The sequence below is a fragment of the Moschus berezovskii genome, chromosome 11 (genome assembly GCF_049115385.1).
Source record: "Moschus berezovskii isolate FMDL1 chromosome 11, NW_MosBer_1.0, whole genome shotgun sequence".
NCBI classification, from domain to species: Eukaryota; Metazoa; Chordata; class Mammalia; order Artiodactyla; family Moschidae; genus Moschus; species Moschus berezovskii.
The window spans coordinates 7,285,434-7,305,703 of NC_142470.1; the positions used below are offsets into that span (position 1 = coordinate 7,285,434).

The window sequence follows — 20,270 nt, forward strand, 5'->3', positions numbered from 1 at the left end:
GTCACGTGTCTGGCAGGTCACCACCACCTCTAGGGCCTTGCTGGCTCCAGCGTGAGGTCTCCTGCAGCTCCCCTGCAGGTCTGCCCAGAGTCAGCCCCTTCTCTCCTTCACCCCCAGCTCCCAGCGAGCAGGGAGCCTGGGACCCATCACTCGCTGACCCGTCCCTGATCAGCTCCAGCAGCCTAGCTGCCTGCCCACACCTCCTCTTGGCAGCTGACAGCCTCTGCCACCCCCAACAGCAGATCCTCACTCTGCTCTGCCCCGACCTGAGGAAGTGGCATCAAGCTGCACGTCCCAAGAAATGGGGGTCTTCTTGGCTCCTCTCTTCCTTCTCGTGCCTTCTTCCTGTTGGCGATACTCTGAACAAACATAGCCTAAAGCAGACCACTTACCATCTCCACCCTGAACCCTGATCCAGGCCACCAGTCTCGCAGGCGCAGGCCAGGCGCAGACCAGGGCCACCTCCACCCACCCCAGGCCCTTTTCAGGTGCAAAACCCTCTGCAGCTTCCTGAAGACTACTCCAAGCCCAGCCGAGCCACTGGCCGAGCCTAGCTGGACTCCAAACACCGACACAGAGCTCACAAGGGCCTACCCCCTACCCCCGACCGCCACCCCCAAGCCTGGCCTCCTCCCCCTCCCCTCCCTCCACCCTCCCCAGAGGAGCTCCGCCACCTCTGCTGCTCCCTTGCCTTCGCCAGCAGATCCTTCTCCTCTTTGGGGTCTTAGCTCAGGTCATTCCTGACCCTTGCAGCTCAAGTACCTTACTGACCCTCTAGTTAACTGCTCTCCTCTTCTTTATAGTTAACGCACCACCACCTAACATCTTGGTATTTTGGATTTACTGTCATCAACATTAGAATGAGTAATGTCCAGCCCCTACTTGTGAAATGAATGAATCCCGGAATCCATGACCTAAGTACTACTTTGCTCGTTTTTCTGATCAGAGGCTCAGACATGAAGTCAACTATCAGGGCCTCCAAGCCACCAAGCAATACGGGCTTTGGGTTGAACTCACATCAGTCTGACTCCAAAGGCAGGGCTCTTGGCCACCAGGCTCTCCTTGCCCTGTGCGAGGCCTCCCCTCCGAGGCTGGGCCAAAGGCCAAGGGATCTTGTTTCCAGAGGAGGCTCGTCTGAAGACAGAAGCCAAGTCTAAGGCACAGCAGCCCAACCCAGACTCCCAACTCCAGCAGGACATGGACATGAGGAGTGGAGAGAGTGCAGAGGGTACACCCTTAAAAACTTCAGGGGCCCAGTTCAGTCAGTCAGGCCCAGTCCAATGACTGCTTGGCCAGTTTGGGGCTGACCCAGGGGCTCAGGAACAGCCACAGTGGCCGCAGAGCGTTTGCTGTGTGCCAGGCCCTGTGCTGAGGACTTCACACCCTGCACTGGCTCCTCACAATTACCCTGTGAGTATCCCCATTTTATAGACAAAGAAGCTGAGGATCAGAGAGAATCAGTAATTTACCTAAGACCTTGTAGCTGGGCATGGCGACAACCAGGATTTGAACCCAGGGCTCACCTTTGAGCCTGCTCAGGCCCCCCAGACTCCAGCTGAAACAGCTCAAGCCCTAGACTCCTTGGCCCAAGGGAAGGGGACTTGATGGGGGACAGACTGCCGTGTGGAGACAACACGCACGTGGCATGAAAAGGCACGCCTCACACAGGTGACAGGTGCAAAACTGAGGCTTTAATCTGAACAGCAATGAAGGCGCCAGGGCTGGGGCCCCGGGGGTGCAGGGAAGGAGGAGCCAGGAAGGCGGTGGTGTGGGCCCTGGGGGGAGGCAGGCACTGAGCCTCTCCTAGGAAACGATCTCCATGACTCTCGCAGCCCCGGTCCCAGCCTCTGCCCAGGCCATCGGCCCAGCCCCAAAGGCCAAGCCTCTCAGCTGTGCTTCTCAGGTGACCCCTCTTCCCAGAAGGTGGTTGGGCCCAGATGCGGGGAGAGGGCAGCTGAGAGTCAGGACTGGGAGCAGCCCTCCCCGAGAAGGAAACCCTGGAGCCAGCCGGCTGTTGCTAGCATCCCCTCCACACCCCAGTCCGGCCCAGCCCTGCCCCTGCCCATCTTCACAGCTCCTCCTGGAGCCCCACCGGGCAAGCCCAGGGAGGCGGGAGGACGAGGGTGGGGCTGCTGCTCCCGAGCTCTCCTGCGCCCACTCACCCACCACACAGAGAGGGGCAGGGAAACAGCGCCGGGGGCTTGCAGAAGCAGCAGCAATGAGGGAGCAGGAGCAGCCGGACAGGAAAAAGCAGGGAGCAGCCCAGGTGCTCCACAGCAGCAACCGGCCCCCGGCTCACCCTCTTTCCCCCAGAGCTTCTGCCACCCGCTCCCAGCCAGGAAGAGCCTGGGGAGCAAGCCCTGCCGGGCCCTCCAGAGGGTACCCTGGAGCCAGAGAGCAGAAAAGCAAGGATGAGGCACTGGACACAGGGGCCCACAGGCTAGGGGTCAACATGACGAGGAGCTGGGAGGGTCACCGGCCAGAAGACTCCACGCTTCTCCCTTCCCAACCCCACCCCAGGCTGGCTGCCAGCTTCAGCCTCCAGCCCTCATGACCCCCAGACACCCACCCAAACATGGCTTAGGAAACTGCCCCACCCCGTGGGGGGAGCAGCTGCTCCAACCCCTAGAAAGGCAACCTTCAAGGGAAAGCGATGGCCACGGCAGAATACCTCCCCCACCCCACGGTGGCCAGGTCGGGCTGGGCTCAGATGGGACTGAATGACAGGAGAGGGAGGCCAGGGCGGGGGCGGGCCCTGGGACCCTGCGCTGCCCCCTCACCTTGCCCGTCCACCACAGGGCAAGTCGGGAAACTGGCCACACTTTGGTCACTCTCCCAACCTCGGTCCTTCAGCCCTATGCCCTGAGCCTCCATCAGCCCCGCACTCAGCACCCACCCTGGTAAACAGCCTCTCATCAAACAGAAAGAACAAGGGGAAGGGGTGGGGAGGGGGTGGCAGCTGCAGTCGGGGAGGGCAGGCACAGGAACGACAGCCGGGACGGACCGCTCTCAGCACGATGACGTGATGGGATGGATGGGCAGGAGGCTCCCGAACTTGAAGTGCTGGATCACGGGGAACTTCTCCAGGCACTGCGAGGAGAAGAAGCGGAGAGGACAGGTGAGGGCTGCGTGGTGCCCTGCCAAGGCACACCCAGCCGCTCAGGCCTCGGACAGACCCCCGGACAACTCCCGTGCGCGGTGGCAGCAGGTATCCACCCAGAGCCCGGGCAGTGGCCCAGCCCCAGAGCAGCCCCCAAGCTTTTGGGGAAGAACAGAGCTTCTCACCCGTTCCTGACCAGCCCTTCCCACCCAAAGCCACCCACTCCACGACAATCAGGCCAAGCCCTGGTAAGGACAGGAGAGTGAGAGGGAGGGAGGGAGGAGATGGGGGAGAAGGCAGCCCAACCCCACGAGGCAGCAGCCAAGAAGAGGGGCAGCCGAGTGACACCACTAGGCCCAGAGGGACGAGCTGGGGCCCAGAGGGGAAAGAACCCTCCAGACCACGGGGACCTCTTGCCCAGGGCCTGCCCTGCTGAAGAGGCATGGGGATACACTGGGACACCAGCTGAGATGGGCCCAAGGCCCGTTTTCCCACTTTTCAGTTCTCCAGACTGAAAAAGGCACCCTAGCACTTCAGAGTGAGACAGGAAGAACCGGCTGACAGCCCCCTCGCTCCCCGCACTGCAGGGCAATTCCCAGCAGCCCAGTGCTCGAGCAGAGGACAAGCACGCTGGGCAGGGGGATGGCTCCCTGAAGTCGGTTGAGCCAGCGCTGCGGCAGAGAAGGGGAGATGGGAGAAGCAAGGCCTGGCCCCCAGGCAGATGGGCCCCGGGCCTGCCCTCTGGCCCAGGCACCCCATGTCTGCACCACGCAGACAGGGAAGGGAGGGGCCTGCCCCCACCCCACCCCCACCCACCGCACAAGCAGCAGCCGCCACGCGAGGGAGGCGGGGCCTGCTCTCAGACCTCTGGCCACACAGGCAGGCAGGATGTGCACCTCCTGGCTGGAATGGAATGGGATTTTGGCCTCAGAGAGGGCAAGGGTCCCGTCCTGTTACTGTCTCCGCCTCCTGCTACCTCAGAGGAACAAAGGCCAGAGCTGGCCTGGGGTCCCTGACCTCAAGAGCCAGCAGCAGAGACGAGGGGGCCTTTGCCAACTCTGTGTGCGTGTGTGTCAGAGTGGGGTGTGTGTGTGTGTGTGTGTGTGAGGGTGGGTGTGTGTGAGTCAGAGGGTGTATGTGTGTCAGGGTGGGGGTGTGTGTGTGTGAGGGGGTTGCGTGTGTCAGGGTGTGTGTGTCAGGGTGGGGGCTATGTGTGTCAAGAGTGGGGTGTGTGTGTATGTGTCAGGGAGGAGTGTGTGTGTGTCAGAGGGTATGTGTGTGTGTGTCAGAGTGGGGTGTGTGTGTGTCAGAGTGGGGGGTGTCAGGGTGGGGGGGTATGTGTGCGTCTCAGAGGGGTGTGTGTGTGTCAGGGTGGGGTGTGTGTGTCAGGGTGGGGTGTATGTGTGTATCAGGGTGGGGTGTGTGTGTGTATCAGGGTGGGATGTGTGTGTGTCTCAGAGTGTGTGTGTGTGTGTGTTACGGTGGGGTATGTGTGTGTGTCAGGGTGGGGTGTGTGTGTGTGTCAGGGTGGGGTGTGTGTGTCAGAGGGTGTGTGTGTGTGTGTCAGAGTGGGGTGTGTGTATCAGGGGGTATGTGTGTATGTCTCAGAGTGTGTGTGTATGTGTCAGGGTGGGGGTGTGTGTGTGTCTCAGAGGCTGTGTGTTTGTCAGGGTGGGTGGGGTGTGTGTCAGGGTGGAGTGTGTTTGTGTGTGTGTCAGGGTGGGGGTGTGTGGATGTGTCAGGGTGGGGGGTGTGTATGTCAGGGTGGGGGGTGTGTCAGGGTGGGGTGTGTGTGTGTGTGTGTATGTGTGTGTCTCAGGGTGGGGTGTGTGTGTGTGTCTCAGAGTGTGTGTGTGTGTGTCAGGGTGGAGTGTGTGTGTCAGGGTGGGGGGTGTGTGTGTCAGGGTGGGGGGTGTGTGTGTCAGGGTGGGGGGTGTGTGTGTGTGTCAGGGTGGGGTGTATGTGTGTGTCTCAGAGTGTGTGTGTGTGTGTGTCAGGGTGGAGTGTGTGTGTGTCAGGGTGGGTGTGTGTGTGCGTGTAGGGTGTGTGTGTGTGTGTGTGTCAGGGTGGGGTGTACGTGTGTGTCTCAGAGTGTGCGTGTGTGTGTGTGTCAGGGTGGAGTGTGTGTGTGTCAGGGTGGGGGGTATGTGTGTGTGTGTGTGTGTAGGGTGTGTGTGTGTGTGTGTGTGTGTCTCAGAGTGTGTGTGTGTGTGTGTCAGGGTGGGAGGTGTGTGTGTCAGGGTGGGAGGTGTGTGTGTCAGGGTGGGGTGTGTGTGTGTGTCTCAGGGTGGGGTGTGTGTGTGTGTGTGTGTGTCAGGGTGGGGTGTGTGTCAGGGTGGGGTGTGTGTGTATCAGGGTGGGGCTGTGTGTGTGTCAGGGTGGGGTGTGTGTGTGTCAGAGTGGGGTGTGTTTTGTGTCAGGGTGGGGATGTGTGTCAGGGTGGGTGTGTGTGTGTGTGTCAGGGTGGGGTGTGTGTGTGTCAGGGTGTGTGTGTGTGTGTGTCTCAGGGTGGGGTGTGTGTGTGTGTGTGTGTGTGTGTCAGGGTGGGGTGTGTGTGTATCAGGGTGGGGTGTGTGTGTGTCAGAGTGGGGTGTGTTTTGTGTCAGGGTGGGGATGTGTGTCAGGGTGGGTGTGTGTGTGTCAGGGTGGGGGGTGTGTGTGTCAGAGTGGGGTGTGTTTTGTGTCAGGGTGGGGTGTGTGTGTGTCAGGGTGGGTGTGTGTGTGTCAGGGTGGGGTGTGTGTGTGTGTCTGGGTGGGGAATGTGTGTGTGTCAGGGTGGGGTGTGTGTGTTTGTCAGGGTGGGGGGTGTGTGTGTCAGGGTGGGGGGTGTGTGTGTCAGGGTGGGGGGTGTGTGTGTGTGTGTCAGGGTGGGGTGTACGTGTGTGTCAGGGTGGGGTGTGTGTGTGTGTCAGGGTGGGGTGTACGTGTGTGTCAGGATGTGTGTGTGTGTGTCAGGGTGGGGTGTGTGTGTCAGGATGTGTGTGTGTGTGTGTCAGGGTGGGGTGTGTGTCAGGGTGGGTGCGTGTGTGTATCAGGGTTGGCGTGCATGTGTGTCAGGATGGCGTGTGTGTGTCAGGGTGGGGTGTGTGTGTGTGTCAGGGTGGGGTGTGTGTGTTTCAGGGTGTGTGTGTGTGTGTGTCAGGGTGGGGTGGTGTGTGTCAGGGTGAGGTGTGTGTGTGTGTCAGGGTGTGTGTGTTTGTGTGTGTGTCTGTCAGGGTGGGGTGTGTGTCAGGGTGGGTGCGTGTGTGTGTCAGGGTGGCGTGTGTGTGTGTCAGGGTGGGGTGTGTGTGTGTGTCAGGGTGGGCTGTGTGTGTGTGTCAGGGTGGGGTGTGTGTGTGTGTCAGGGTGGGGTGTGTGTGTGTGTTTCAGGGTGGGGTGTGTGTGTGTGTTTCAGGGTGGGGTGTGTGTGTGTGTCAGGGTGGGGTGTGTGTGTGTCAGGGTGGGGTGTGTGTGTGTGTCAGGGTGGGGTGTGTGTGTGTGTCAGGGTGTGTGTGTGTGTGTGTCTGTCAGGGTGGGGTGTGTGTCAGGGTGGGTGCGTGTGTGTATCAGGGTGGGCGTGCGTGTGTGTCAGGGTGGGCGTGCGTGTGTGTCAGGGTGGCGTGTGTGTGTGTGTCAGGGTGGCGTGTGTGTGTGTCAGGGTGGGGTGTGTCTGTGTGTCAGGGTGGGGTGTGTCTGTGTGTCAGGGTGGGGTGTGTGTGTGTGTCAGGGTGGGGTGTGTGTATGTGTGTCTCACAGTGTGTGTGTGTGTCAGGGTGGGGTGTGTGTGTGTGTGTCATGTTGGGGGTATGTGTGTCAGGGTGGGGGGTGTGTGTGTCAGGGTGGGGTGTGTGTGTGTGTCAGGGTGGGGTGTGTGTGTGTGTCAGGGTGGGGTGTATGTGTGTGTGTCATGTTGGGGGTATGTGTGTCAGGGTGGGGGTGTGTCTCAGAGTGTGTGTGTGTGTCAGGGTGGGGGTTGTGTGTGTCAGGGTGGGGTGTGTGTGTGTCAGGGTGAGGTGTGTGTGTGTCAGGGTGATGTGTGTGTGTGTCAGGGCGGGGATGTGTGTGTGTCAGGGTGGGGTGTGTGTGTCTCACAGTGTGTGTGTATGTGTGTGTCTCAGGGTGGGGTGTGTGTGTGTGTGTGTGTCAGGGTGGGGTGTGTGTGTGTCAGGGTGGGGCTGTGTGTGTGTCAGGGTGGGGGGTGTGTGTGTGTCAGGGTGGGGTATGTGTGTGTCAGAGTGGGGTGTGTTTTGTGTCAGGGTGGGGATGTGTGTGTGTCAGGGTGTGTGTGTGTGTGTGTGTGTGTCAGGGTGGGGTGTGTGTGTGTCAGGGTGGGGATGTGTGTGTGTCAGGGTGGGGGGTGTGTCAGGGTGGGGTTGTGTGTGTCAGGGTTGGGGGTGTGTGTGTCAGGGTGGGTGTGTGTGTGTGTCAGGGTGGGGGGGGTGTGTGTGTTTCAGGGTGTGTGTGTGTGTGTCATGGTGGGGATGTGTGTGTGTCAGGGTGGGGTGTGTGTGTGTCAGGGTGGGGTGTGTGTGTGTCAGGGTGGGGTGTGTGTGTGTGTCAGGGTGTGTGTGTGTGTGTGTCTGTCAGGGTGGGGTGTGTGTGTGTGTCAGGGGGTGTGTGTGTGTGTGTCTGTCAGGGTGGGTGCGTGTGTGTGTCAGGGTGTGTGTGTGTGTGTGTGTCTCAGAGGGTGTGTGTGTGTGTGTGTGTGTCAGGGTGGGGTTTGTGTGCGTCTCAGAGTGGGGGATGGTCCACAAGGCCTGAAGGGGGCGGGGAGGTGAGCAGGAAGGGGACTCTCTGATGGAAGGCTGGAGAGCAATGCAGTGTGAGGGACCAGAGCTCCAGGCCACAGGCAGACTCCCCGGCCTAAGGCAGACAAAGTCACAATGCCGGGGCAGGCAGCTGGGGGTGCTGAGCAGCAGATCCAGGCCAGAGGCAAAGGCAGCTGCCATTGTGCTTAGGTCACAGAGGAAGTGGTAGGAGTTTGTCAAAGGGGGGCCCCCAGGGCCCTGGAATTCCAGAAAGGGTCAAAGGTCAACCTGCTTCTAGCTTTCAGGCCTGAGAAATTACAAAGGCAAGAGGCTGAGGGGGCTGGAGCAGGGGTTCTGTTCACTCCGCCCTCAGGGATCCCCCAAATAAGCTTCCCCAGGGCCAGGGGAGGTGAGGAACTGGGCTAAAGGCAAATGGCTGCTTGAGGCAAAGGAAGTGGAGCGCCAGGGTCACAGCAGAGGCACCTCGTGCAGGGCCTCTTCTCCGGAGCAGTGACCTGTGCCAGCAATACCTGTGCTCTGGACAGAGCAACTGTTTCAGCCGGGCTGAGTCCAGACCTTTCAGTGGGCGGCCCTCCCAGCTCCCAGTGAGTTAGGGATAGAAGGGGCTCCTGGGTCCTGACAGACCCTTCAGAAGGGAGCACCCGCATGGGGCCAGCCCTCAGGAAAAACAGGCCCACCCCCCACAAGGGCCCCAGAAGCATCTGGTTCTTCCGCTCAGAAAGGCCGAGACAGGCAGCTTGAAGGTTGGGCCCAAATGCCAGTCCCGGACAGGCCTCTGTGGCAGCTCAGGGCAGCTCCCCTCCCACAGCCAACTCTGTCTGGGGCTCTGGCCTCTGCTAAGCCCCATCTGCACTTCAGAACTGGCAGGCCTCGGAGGTCCCCAAGGACCAGAACCCGTCTGGAAGAGCAAGTCCGTTCCTCGCCTTCCTCTGCTCAGGGAGTGTGCAACTCCACAACCCCAGGGATCACAGACTAAGGGTGGTCTGCTGGCAACTTATAAACGGCTACTGCAGGTTACAGGGACTCGGTGGCCCCAGACTTAAAGAGTCAACGAGTCCCAGGGTTGTCCTACCAAGGTGCAGCCACCACACAGCACCTGGCAGGCAGCATGCACCCAGAGCTGCAATTTCTGGGTTTCAGGAAGGGCGCTGGGTTATCTGCTCAGCACTCCCTGTCTGGTCCTGAGCTGGGGGCAGTTTTCAGTTGCTGACCTCCGGTGTTCAACAGCCAGAGACACATGGACAACTGTTTCACCTTCGACCGCTTTGTGCAGCACCATCAGGGCTGCAGTCTTACCCTGCTCCTCCCTCGTCCTGTCGGCCAGGGTTCTTTTGCCTCTGGACACAGGCAGGGACCGGAGGCAGGGCCTTCTGTTCCGCCCTTAGGGGCCCAGGTCAAGATAAGTTTAGTCACTCAAGTAAGAGCCTGCAGGAAGGACAGCATCTAAGATCCCAGGCAGAAAAGGACCAAAGAGTCCAGCCTATGGGGGGTGGGGGCTGGGGTGGCCTGGAGGGGGCGGCAGCGGGGAGACCCCTTCAGCACCCACTGTTGGACTGGGGAGGGGAGGGGTCGAGAACAACGGAACACACAGAGGACAGTGCCCCGGGGGCTCTCCAGCAGGAGGGCCAGCAGTGGCGTGGAGGGCTGAGGGCCGGGTGGAGCCTGCCCAGCCCCAGCAAAGGCTCCTCTCAGATTAGAGAGGTATGTGGGCTGGAACCTAAACACAGGATGTGAAGTCCAGAGGAAGGGGACCAGAGCGGGAGGGGGCGGAAGGGAGGGAGAGGGCCAGGCCTGGTCAGTCCCAGCACCTTTAACCCCTTCAGGGCCACACAGAGGGATCCAGGCCACTCACTGGAAGCGCCGGTACTCCCAGCCGCACCCAGCGCCCTGCACCCTGCCTTTCCTGCTCCTCTGCCTCTGCTGACGGCCCTGAGTGAGCTCTGGGTGTAAGGAGGCCACCGAGACAACCCTCCCCTTCCCTGGAGAGGGATGACCAAGGGTCAAGAGAGGAGGACCTCCAGAACAACGCCCGAGACCACCAGCCAAAGGGTGAAAAGAGGGGAGTTTGGGACGCACTGCTCCAGGTGAGGGACTTCACACCAGGCCCTCCCGGGTCAAGGTCAAGAAGTTCTAGGACTGGTCTGCCTAACATGTGGAAGGAGCTACAGGAAAGGACAGGGTGGGAAGATATGTCTCCTCCCTACTTGCCAGAGAAAGTCACATCCTTGGCTGGGAGAAGGGTGCGAAGGAGGATGAGCAGAGGGGGCAGGAGAGAGGGCGGCCGCCTCCCAGCAGGGGGAGCTCCGGAGGCCCACACCTCTCCCTGCTGCTCTGACTGGAGAGCAGGGAAGACCCCAGAAGCAGTTATTAAAAACGCAGCCCTGGGCCTCCCCACAAGACCTCCCACCTGCCCAGCCATCAGACACACCAAAGTGGGAGAAACATCACTTTGGATGATGTCTCCAAAGGATACAGCCTTTTCCCAAGCCTGTTTCCTTTTTCACGTCCCCACAATACACAGAGCTGAGAAGGGCCTCCAGCCATTTGACAAGTGGGAACAAAGACCTGGGAGCAGCAGGGTCTGGCCTGAGTCACAGGGCTTTTCTGGCTGCCCATCCCATAGACAGAGATTCACAGGCCTCAGGTGTCAGAGGGGGCTGGACCACAACTCAGAGCTGGACCGAGAGCAGAACAGTAGGGTTGGGGTGAGGGCTCCCAGAACCGAGAGTGCCAGCCAGTCCCCACTCACCTCGGCCTTATACATGCGGATGAGACCCTGGTTCACTTTGGACCAGGAGGGGACAGCGCTGATGTTCCACAGCTGGTTGGAGTGTTCTGCAAAGGGGCCTGTCTTCATCTGGAGGAGAAGAAGTGTCACAAGCTGAAGAGGTGAGCCCTGGAGCCTACCCCCGGCTCCCCTACAGCAAGGCTGCTCCAGCACACACATGTGTACACACACACACCTGTAAGCACATACAAACACACATAGACATATATACAGAGACACACACTCTCATGAAAACCAGGTAGCAGCATGCACCTATGGGGTGGCAGTTGTGCAGGCAGGCACGCGTGTGCATGTGCCCACGCGCAAACACACTCACACGTGCCAGAGACAGGGTCCCTCTTGGCCTACCACAAGCAGAGCTGGAAGAGCCTAGGGAAGGGCCGGTTTGGGAGAGGGCCTGGACCAAGCCCAAGAACCTGACTGCCCTCTTCATGGCAGGTGGAGGGAGAAAGGAAAAGAGGGGAAAAGCACGGGCCGCCTGCAGCAGATGCAGGAGTAAGGTCTTTAGACAGCCAGCCTGATCTGGCAGCCAAGTGGAGAAGGACGGCAACCCCAGCAGCAAGGGACCTGCAGGAGCACAGACTGTACGATCCCAGCCCCTCCTCTTGGAAGAAATTCTGCAGCAGGCCCAGTGGAGCCCCCATCATCTCAGAAACCAGCGCTGAGACGAGGAAGCGTGTGCGCCTGAGTGCACCCCTCAGGCAACACAAGGCCAGCACGTCTATATTTATTAACAGGCAGTTCACAATCCCCTCCACACTGCCCCCTCCCTGGCTGATGCTGGAGGACGGGGCTCAGCACCCTGAGCGAGGCTTCAGAAGAAAGAGTCTGAAAAGCAGCGGTTGAGCTGGCGAGAAAACAGACTTGGACCTCGAGTAGGTGGAAGGTTCCAGAAGAGGCTGTGTGTGGAGGCGGGGCTGGTGGAGAGCTGTTCCAGGGAGAAGGGATGGGGGTCCCTCAGCCCTCTCTCTGTACTGGGCATGAGTGCGGGTCCCATGAGCACAGAGCCCTTACCCATGGCTGTGGACTTGACTGGTGACCCACTCTCTCACTTCCCCAATGAGGGCAACTCTTACAAAACAGTAAGATCGAAGCTGAAAAAGCTGCCATTTTACCCTGTAATCTCCCTCCGCTGGCCCAAGTCCCCCTGAAAACCTGTCTCAACCCCCAGGTTCAGGAGCATGGACAATGGGCTCCTTCTCTGAGCAGTAAGGCCACAGCCCAAAGTCCCCACTGGGCTTCTCCTGGGCCGGTCCCTTCACCCAGACTTCCCCCTCCTCTCTCTAAGACTCCCTCCTCCAGGAAAGCAGCCAGGAGCCCCCAGCCTGCAGGTGCTGGCCCTCGCCCTCAGCCCTCAGAGCTTTGTTCCTAAGCCCCACTGCAGCAGGCTCCACCCCATCTTCCCTTTGCCCTGCCCCTTCCCCAGGCGCCCTGCCCCACGGGAGGAGCGCCAGGCTCCAGCCCTCTCTTGCACACTTCCAGGCCCTGAGAAGCTCAGGGATCACTGGAGCTATACAACCAGTCTCACTCTGGACTGAGCCCTGTGAGAAACCACCCAGGAGACACCCAACTGGCCTCTGTCACAGCTGCAGCTTCACGAGTCTGCTCAGCAAGGGCTCTTAGGCCAAGGCTAGCAAGGGGGTGTGGGGAAACCAGAGGTTCTGCTTGCTGGGCCAGCCTTCCCCACTAGGGGCATGGGATGGCGAGCCAAAAGGCCTCTCTGGCACCCTAGCAGAGCCAGGGGGAGGCCTGAGCCCCGAGGCCCTGGCCCCCTCCCTGGAAACGCCAAAGATGCTTTCTCTAGAGGGGGCTGCCCCACCCCCGCCACCCCCACCTTTCAGTCCTTTGGAAGGAGCCTCTGCAACTCTAGAAAGAAAAACAGATGAGGGGGAAAAGGAATGGGGTCGAGAAGACAAAAAAAAATTAGCTCATTCTAGCCACAAAGGGAGAAGAGAAAGCTAGAACGAGCAAGCAAGCTGCAGTCCCGCAGTGACCCCAGGGGAATTGTGTGAGTCAGAGCAGCCATATTGAGCAGGAAATTACTCACAGACGCTGCGTTCCTGCCTCTCCACTCCCAAGAGAATCGGCCTTTTGTAAATGGTTCCTCTGTCAGTAACTGAGGGGGGATGGGGTGGGGGGGAGGCTCTGCACAGCGCCTTCCTGTCAGCTCCTTCCCTTCCAGCTGAAATCTGATCCCTCCCTTCCCAAAACTCCAAATTTAGAAGCCAGATTGAAACTGAAATTCTTTTCCTGCCTGCCCTGGGCTCTTAAAGGCGCCAGGGCTGCATTTCCTGAGGTGGAGAAGCCTGCCCGGTGAGAGCCTTGTGCGGGAGGCCCAGGGCCACCAGGGCAGGTCCCAGGCTGGCCCGGTCTCCTTTCCGACTCTGGTCTGTTCAGTCTCCCAGCTGCACCAGCCCTAGTGAATCCCTGTGTCTGCAGAGGCAACACTGCCCCCATCCCGGCCACAGCACACAGGCCATGGCACACAGCTCCTTGCAGCCGTCAGGGCCCCGCGGTCCAGGCTCAGGCCTCACCAGCACCGAGGGGCTGCGATAGCCCTGTCTGGGTGCTGAGCCCAGACTCTGGAGAACTAGCACGATGCGTGCCTGCCACAGGAACCGTGCCAGCCAGCTCAGGGCCAGCCAAATGGGTGAGGGGCCCCTGCCAGCCCTCTGAGCTCTGCGGCATGCCCCTCCTAGCGCCCAGTGCCTCCCACTACACCCAAGCACCAGACCCAGGGTGAGAACCAGGCCTTGAACAGAGGGTGCGGAACAACCTAGAACTGGAGGGCCTGCCAGCCTCCTCCCAGTTCACGCCTCTCCCTCAACTGTTATCAAAACCTCCGCTAAGTTCAATGTGTCTTTGGCACCACCTAGCGGCCACTGTAGGATTTCCTCTAGCAGAAGACCTGCGTCCCAAATTTTGGGAAGGCTTTTGAGTTTTTATACATATGGAGCGTAACCAAACAAATAAACAAAAATACAAAATTTTAATGTGGAGTCAATTCCCATATTCCCTGAGGCCCAGCCTGGTCTTCTACCTCGTTAGTTACTGATAGGGGCCCTGGGGCTTGGCCAGCCACCTCAGGGAGCCTAACTGGCTTAGCCTCTTAGAGGGGCCAGCAAAGCCACCCCTTCTCCCCGCCCAGCCCCAGGTGTCTCCAGGCTCTGCAGACCCTCCCGACCTAGTCTGGAGACAGCAGCATGTGACTGGCTCTCAAGGCAGCGAGCCAGGCTGCCCTGGAGTCCTTCCGACCTTGGGCTGCCTACAGTGCTGAAGACAGCAGATCTCAGAGAATGAAGCAGCGGCCACTCAGCCATCAAAACAGGCTTCATTTGCTGACTTGGAAAAACGTGTCATTCCCCTCTGGCCTCTGGAGTTTGGCAGAGGCCTGAGCCGAATGCTGACCAGGAGAGCCTGCAGCTACAGCTGTTTAACCGGGCGGCCCCCTCTTCAGGGGACAGAATGGGCAGCAGAGAGAGCAGCCCCCACAGGGAGGGGGGATCCACGAGTGTGCCAGGGACATCGCTGGGGCCAGGGGGAATGAGTGCAGGCATCAGGAAAGAGAATGGGGGCAAGACCTCTGCAGGAGGACCTCTGCAGGAGCCAGGGTGCCCCTTGGAAATCTGTGGGGGTCAGGCACTAGGCAGGGAAGATGAAAGGGCCTCCTGAGAGGCCCCCAAAGCAGTGGGTCCCCAACTTTGATGCACAGTCACCTGGTACATGTCATGTCTTTAAATTCAGGGTCCTAGCGCTTGTCCCCCAAGATTCAGATTCAGAAAGCTAAGGTAGGACCCAAGACCATGTGTTTTTTAACAAGCTCCCCAGGTGACCCTGAGAAAGTGGTCCAAGGCCACATTGTGGGAGATCCTACTTTAGCAGGATAACAACACCCACGTAAATGATCCCTGTTGGGTAGCCTGAGGGTCCAGGCCTACTAACTTTCACTTCCAGCACTTCATGTGGCCCCTGTCCTCAGACACCAATAGAGGTGTGTCCCTTCAACAGAAATCTGTCCGGCTGTCCACTCCAGTCTCTCCAACTCCTACAAAGGCTACATCACACACATCCACACACACGTAGCTCTACAGACACTGGGGGGCCCACTCAAGAGATGCTGCCACCCACCCACCCTTCAGACCTGCTTCATTGGTCACCAAGTCCACCTACTGACCAGGTCTTAATCCGTTAGCTCCAGCAGAAACTGATCTAGGGGAGGAGATCCTGGAAAGCCAGAGGTGGCTTAGCCTTTCAGAGAGGCCTAGGTGGGCTTCCACGTCAATGACCTACTTTAGGGGGTGGTCCTTCCCGCTTCGGACAGCAGCTCTGGCTCCTCTGCCCAGAGCCACCAGCCTCAGCTCCTTTTGGCCCGGAGGCGGCCGGGCCCCTCCTCACCCCCTCCTCACCTCGGTGATAAACAGGATGCACTCCAGGAACATGTAGTCCTTGTGGTTCTCACTCACGGCCTTCTCATCCACAAAGTGCCTGGGCTCCAGGTATGGGTGGTCTGGAAACAGCAAAGAGCCCCAGGGTTCAGAGCCACGCACTGGCAGCACCGGGCCACAGCATACCAGCCCCATTAACACCCGCCCGAGGGCCTAAGACCTGCCCCTGCGCCCTCAACACTAGATCTCGCAGAAGCAATAAGTGGCCCTGTGTGTGTACTCCAGTGTAATGAGCTCTGCTTCTTTCCAGCCATGCGACTCAGTTTCCTCATCTGTGCAGTGGCGATAAGAACACCCTGTAAGGGCTGGGGGTGGAGAGGGTACCTGACCATCAGCACCGCCCTAAAGCCCTCAGCACGGCGCCTGCACAGGTCAGTGCTGACTGTCTGCTGGCAAAGACCCTGCCCAGGGTCCTCAAGATGGTCTCCCTGAAGCACTGAGAACAGGGCCTGGCACAGGGCAAGGACTCAGCAAAGGGTCCTTTACTGATGTTATTTTGAAGGCAGTTAATTCTACATGCCAGCAGAGATGGAACCCTCACCCACTCTGGCCTGCCCGTGGGAAAGTGCGGGGAACCACCACCAGAGCGGGCTCGTAATGGGCGGGCCCCGGACCAGCCCCTGGCAGCAGCTCCCCGACGGCCCCCTGCACACAGCTCGATAATAACAGTGGATGACGCTGGTCACCGAGTCAAAAGAACCCCTCATTTTCAACATAAAAGCCTGCAGCTGCGGCCGGGAGCGGGCGCGTCTCACACCAGCCCACTGTGCGCCAGGCGTGGCCCTCAACCCAGCCCATGTCACTCCCCCTTATCTCAGTGAGGCGTGGCCTCCGCCTCCCCGGCTGCAGCGGCAGGTCAGCAGCGAGTCGGCTCCATCAATAGCTGGTCTAATGCCTGCTTTACAAGCTGTCAGCTAGTGCCCTGGGTGGGAGGGGAAGGAAGGAGGGGAGGAAGAAAGGCCAGGGGTGGGGGTCCGCTTCAGTACCTATCAGCTGCGAACTGCCCCAGATGAAGGGCAGAAACTGGAAGTCATCCAGGCCCCACACGCCCTGGCTGCCAGCCGGTTCCATCCGGTACGTCTTCTGGAGCTTCCTCATAACCTCAAGGTACCTGCACAGGAGGGTGGGGAAGGGCGAGCGGATGGCAAAAAGCAGAAAGACAGTCTCAACCCTTCAGCTAGTGGAGCAGAGGAGGCTAGAAAGAACCACCGAGGAGTGTAACAGGTCAATTAAAACCTATGTGCCAAAGTTACACATCAGCTGATAGACTCAAAAGAATGCAGCTTCATTTTTCTCTCTCACATTCAGCCTCCTCTGGCCCAGGAAACAGACAACACGCCAGCTGGGAAAGGGGGTTAGTGCCATCAGCTCCGGACAATGTGAGAGCCCGGGCAGCAGCTGCGGCCTGTCTCGCCAGAGTCCAAGGGGCTCACCCCTTAGATCCCTTCAGCAACTGCCCTGGAGCTGCAGCTTCCGCAGCACCTGAGTGGGGCCCAGAACGGCCGTGTCAACGCCCTCTGGTGACTGAGACACGCCCAAGTGCAGGCAGGTGGCCTGGGTGGTGAGGGGAACGGGTCAGAGCCTGCCTGGGTTCAGCTGGCCGTGAGTGACCTCAGTGAAGAGACCTGATTTCTCTATGCCTCAGCTTCCTCATCTGAAAAATGAAAATGACAGTTGCTACTTCCTCGGGTAGTCATGAGAATTAAAAGACTTGCATGTAAGGTGCTTAGAAAGAACCTCTACATGATAATGCCACAGAATCATCAGCAGCCATTAGGTAACTTTCCCTTCACTGATTTTTTACTTGAATCTGAAGCTCTCAGAAGGAGGAGTCTTGGACACCCCGTTCACAGTCATGGCTTGATTAGGACAGAACAAGAGAACCCACAGCCACTAAGGAGCTCCTACCAGGCCCCTGTCCCCAGTATGACACCAACAAGGAGGAAAGAGACCCCCTGGCCTCTCCTCCCAACAGCAGCTGTCCTTCCCACCTGGCTCACTCACCGATTGAACACCTTGAAGACAATGGCTATTTGGTCATCTACCCGCAGCACCCCGATCTTACAGAGACAGCAGAGGAAAGCAGCAAAGGCTGCTTCATGTCCTGGGGGAGAAAAAACAGCTGAGGTTGACAGTCTTCCAGAAGGAGTAAAACTGTTCTTGGCCTCACCAGAGTCCAAATCACGAATAACTTCCCATCTAAGGCAGGACGGTCAACATGGAGGTGAAAGGGCCTCTTCCCCATCCAGAAAGACCAGGGTCCTTTTAAGAACCACCAGTACTTTAATTCTACTCCTAAAAGGCCCCAGGTGGCAATTCTTACATAGGCATTCACATTTTATTTGGGAGGTTTAACCCACTCATCAATTCGACCCTGTTTATTGAGCATCTACTATAGGAGCAGTCACGGTCCAAGTCAGGCACTAACGGGACAGCGGCAAAAGTCCCAGCCCTTGTTTGATAGGTTATGATTCCTTGGACCACTCCCAGGGCCTGGAATGCCTACGAGCTGTTCCTTTCAGCTGCACAGTTTGGGATCGTGACCAGCTAGAGTCCAAGCCACCACAAAGAGGGGCAGTCATCACCCCTGCACAAGGAGCACCTGAGAGTGGAGGAAAGACCCAGTCCCTGCTGACCTGGTCCTCTCCCCTACAGGTTGTTTGGCCACAGTCAAAACTCCGCCCCTGGAAGTCTCACTTGATAATAAGCCTGTTCCTCAGCATCAGGGGAGTAGACGACAAAACTTTCCCATGACCCAGGTTCAAGGGGGCCCTTCTCCAGGCCTGCCCCTGTGGCCTGGGCTCCTCTAGAGGCAAGGGAAGGGCCCGAGAAAACAGCAGCTCCTGCATTTGCCTGCTTCAGTGAGGAAAGGAAAGGAAAGGCAAGTCGGGCCTATCAAAGCAGGGACCCTCCCCAGTCACCCCGACCTACATAATAAAGAAAACCCTCTTTCTTTTTGAAGGTGCCCAGAGCGCTCCCTCTAATGGGCACTGAGTGACTGACAGTAATGCTCCACGGCACTGCCAGAGACTGCCAGGTTCCTTCAGTTCTCAGGGTCTCTGTAAGTGCTGGTCTGGGATACAGTAAGTGCTCAGTAAGTTGTCAGTTTGGGGATGGTGAAGAGCTCAGTCAGGCCATCTTACAAGGAACAGAAATCAGCTCTGTGCTTAAGGCCACCACACGCATGATACCAGCTCCCCCTGGTGGACCAAGTCTGAGCAGCAGGCTTCCCTGCACGGACTGCACCCACTGGCTGCCTGCTCAGGGCTCCCTCATCCCACACAACCCAGAGCAAAGAGGAGGCAGTCCAAGAAAGAACCGCAGTGAAGCCAAAAAGGTGCCGCCGGGGGTCACAGGTACCTGTGCCATAGTCGATACGCGTGGAGTTCCCCACAGATTCCTTTAGGTAAACAGCCACCTCGGGCACAGCGGCTGCCAGGTGCGGGGGGACCACTGTGGCCACCAAGTTTTCTGCTTCCTGATAACACAAGAGACACACAGTGGCAGCAGCAGATTAGGCAGGCGCCCAGAGGCAGCGTCTTGGGTGATATCCCAACTCCCTGCTCTGACTGCCCACAGAAGGAAGGGATGGGAGAGTGTTTATTTCTACACAACAAAGACCACCCTGGGGAGGCTTTTCATGCTGAGCCTCCCTCCAGGGGTCACAGCTCTGGGGACGAGAGGAGAGGGATCTGAAAAGAAGCCATTCGCCTTTCCCATCAAGTAACTCACTGACATTCCCAGAGATGTCCTCCTTCTTCATACTCCCAGCAAGGGAGTTTGTGCCCAATGTTTCCCAAAAACATATGCAAGGATGTTCACGGCAGTATCATTTATAGCAGCCAAAACATGAAAACATCCCACAACTAAACGGCCCAGCAGCAGCACAACAGATAACCTATGCTATGGGCATACACTGGAATACTACGTGGCAAAGAAGAAGGTGCACTGTTCCACACGACACAGGTGAATCACAAAGTTGAGCAAAAGAAGCCAGACACACAAAGTTAAAAAACAGGCAGAATCAATCTATAGGGGAGCAGTGAGAAAAGTCTGGGGGATATCAACTAGAAAGGGGCACAAGGGCCCTGGGCAAGTGCTGGAATATTCCATGGCTTGATACGGGTGGTGGACGCAAGGTTAAAACAGGTTAAGATCTATCAAGCTGTATAACTATGACTTGTCAGCTTCCTTTACGTTATAACTAAAAAAATCAGCCATGTGCCACCTTAGCACCCAGAGGCAGCCCCAGGTCACTCTTAAGGACAGTGTTTTGCTGTTTGACCCAAGGCGGTCCTTGGGACTCCCCTCTGTTCCATCATGTGAAAATACCGGGACAAGAAATTAGGACCCAAGTTTCTTTAAGTTCAGTTTGTAAACACAAGGCATGAGAATCTCCTGGAGACCTGGTGAAAATCTGGATGCCCAGGCCCTGCCCCAGACCTATAGACCTATGGAATAGGGTGGCTACTCTGCATTTTTATTTTTTGTCTGCTTTGAACAAATATTACCTTTGCTTGACTCAAAAATGAATACCCTGTAGGAGGGATGTTCTCAGAAGTCCCACTCCCCCTTCCCTCCTCTCCATCCACCCCTCCCCCACGCTCACAAGGAAACCGCCTCTTCCTTTGCCTCCTCTGTGTCTTCTGGTGGTGAGAGGCACACTGAGAAATACAAACACGCCTGTTTCCTTCCCCCTCTGTCCTACCAAAAGGCAGCTCACCACGCACACCACACCGTGCCTCCCCTCTAACAGGACAGTCAGCCCTTCAGACCCACCGATGGAGAACCCGTGGACACATAGGAGCAACAGACCCGCATCATGTTATACAAGGGAGCATCTACAGGGGATCCTGGACCCAATCCCCCACAGATACCGAGGGAGGGACCACTGGAAGCCACAGTCCCTTCCCCTGAGTTCCTGAGTCACCTCCATGTTCTTTGTTAGAGCTGCATGGTACTCCCGGGGTGGCCTTACTAGAGTAGTCACCTGATAATAAACTGTAGATGGACATGTGGCCGTTTCAGTCTGCTGCTACACCCAGTCACCTACAAACAGCCCTGTGCAGAGGGCTGCATACCCACAGTGCTGATTCCCAGAGGACAGCTGGGGCAGAGGGTACACGCATTTGTACTTTCAGAAAACAGAACTGCCGTTTCAACAAACTCCCCAGTGCACATATCTGAAC

General features: G+C 58.2%; 1 protein-coding gene across 1 annotated transcript in view; it reads right to left on the reverse strand.

Annotated features, from left to right (window-relative positions):
* Positions 1 to 1,669: 1,669 nt before the first annotated feature.
* Positions 1,670 to 20,270, reverse strand: part of PTPA (protein phosphatase 2 phosphatase activator) — a 35,167-nt gene continuing 16,566 nt past the window's right edge. The window contains exons 5-10 of the mRNA XM_055399038.2: positions 18,442 to 18,559; positions 17,086 to 17,185; positions 16,068 to 16,192; positions 15,043 to 15,143; positions 10,598 to 10,705; positions 1,670 to 3,090 (exon numbers count right to left, since the gene is read on the reverse strand). Coding sequence (XP_055255013.1) covers positions 3,010 to 3,090; positions 10,598 to 10,705; positions 15,043 to 15,143; positions 16,068 to 16,192; positions 17,086 to 17,185; positions 18,442 to 18,559 — 633 coding nt within the window. The 3' untranslated portion in view covers positions 1,670 to 3,009. The remainder of the gene's footprint in view (positions 3,091 to 10,597; positions 10,706 to 15,042; positions 15,144 to 16,067; positions 16,193 to 17,085; positions 17,186 to 18,441; positions 18,560 to 20,270) is intronic.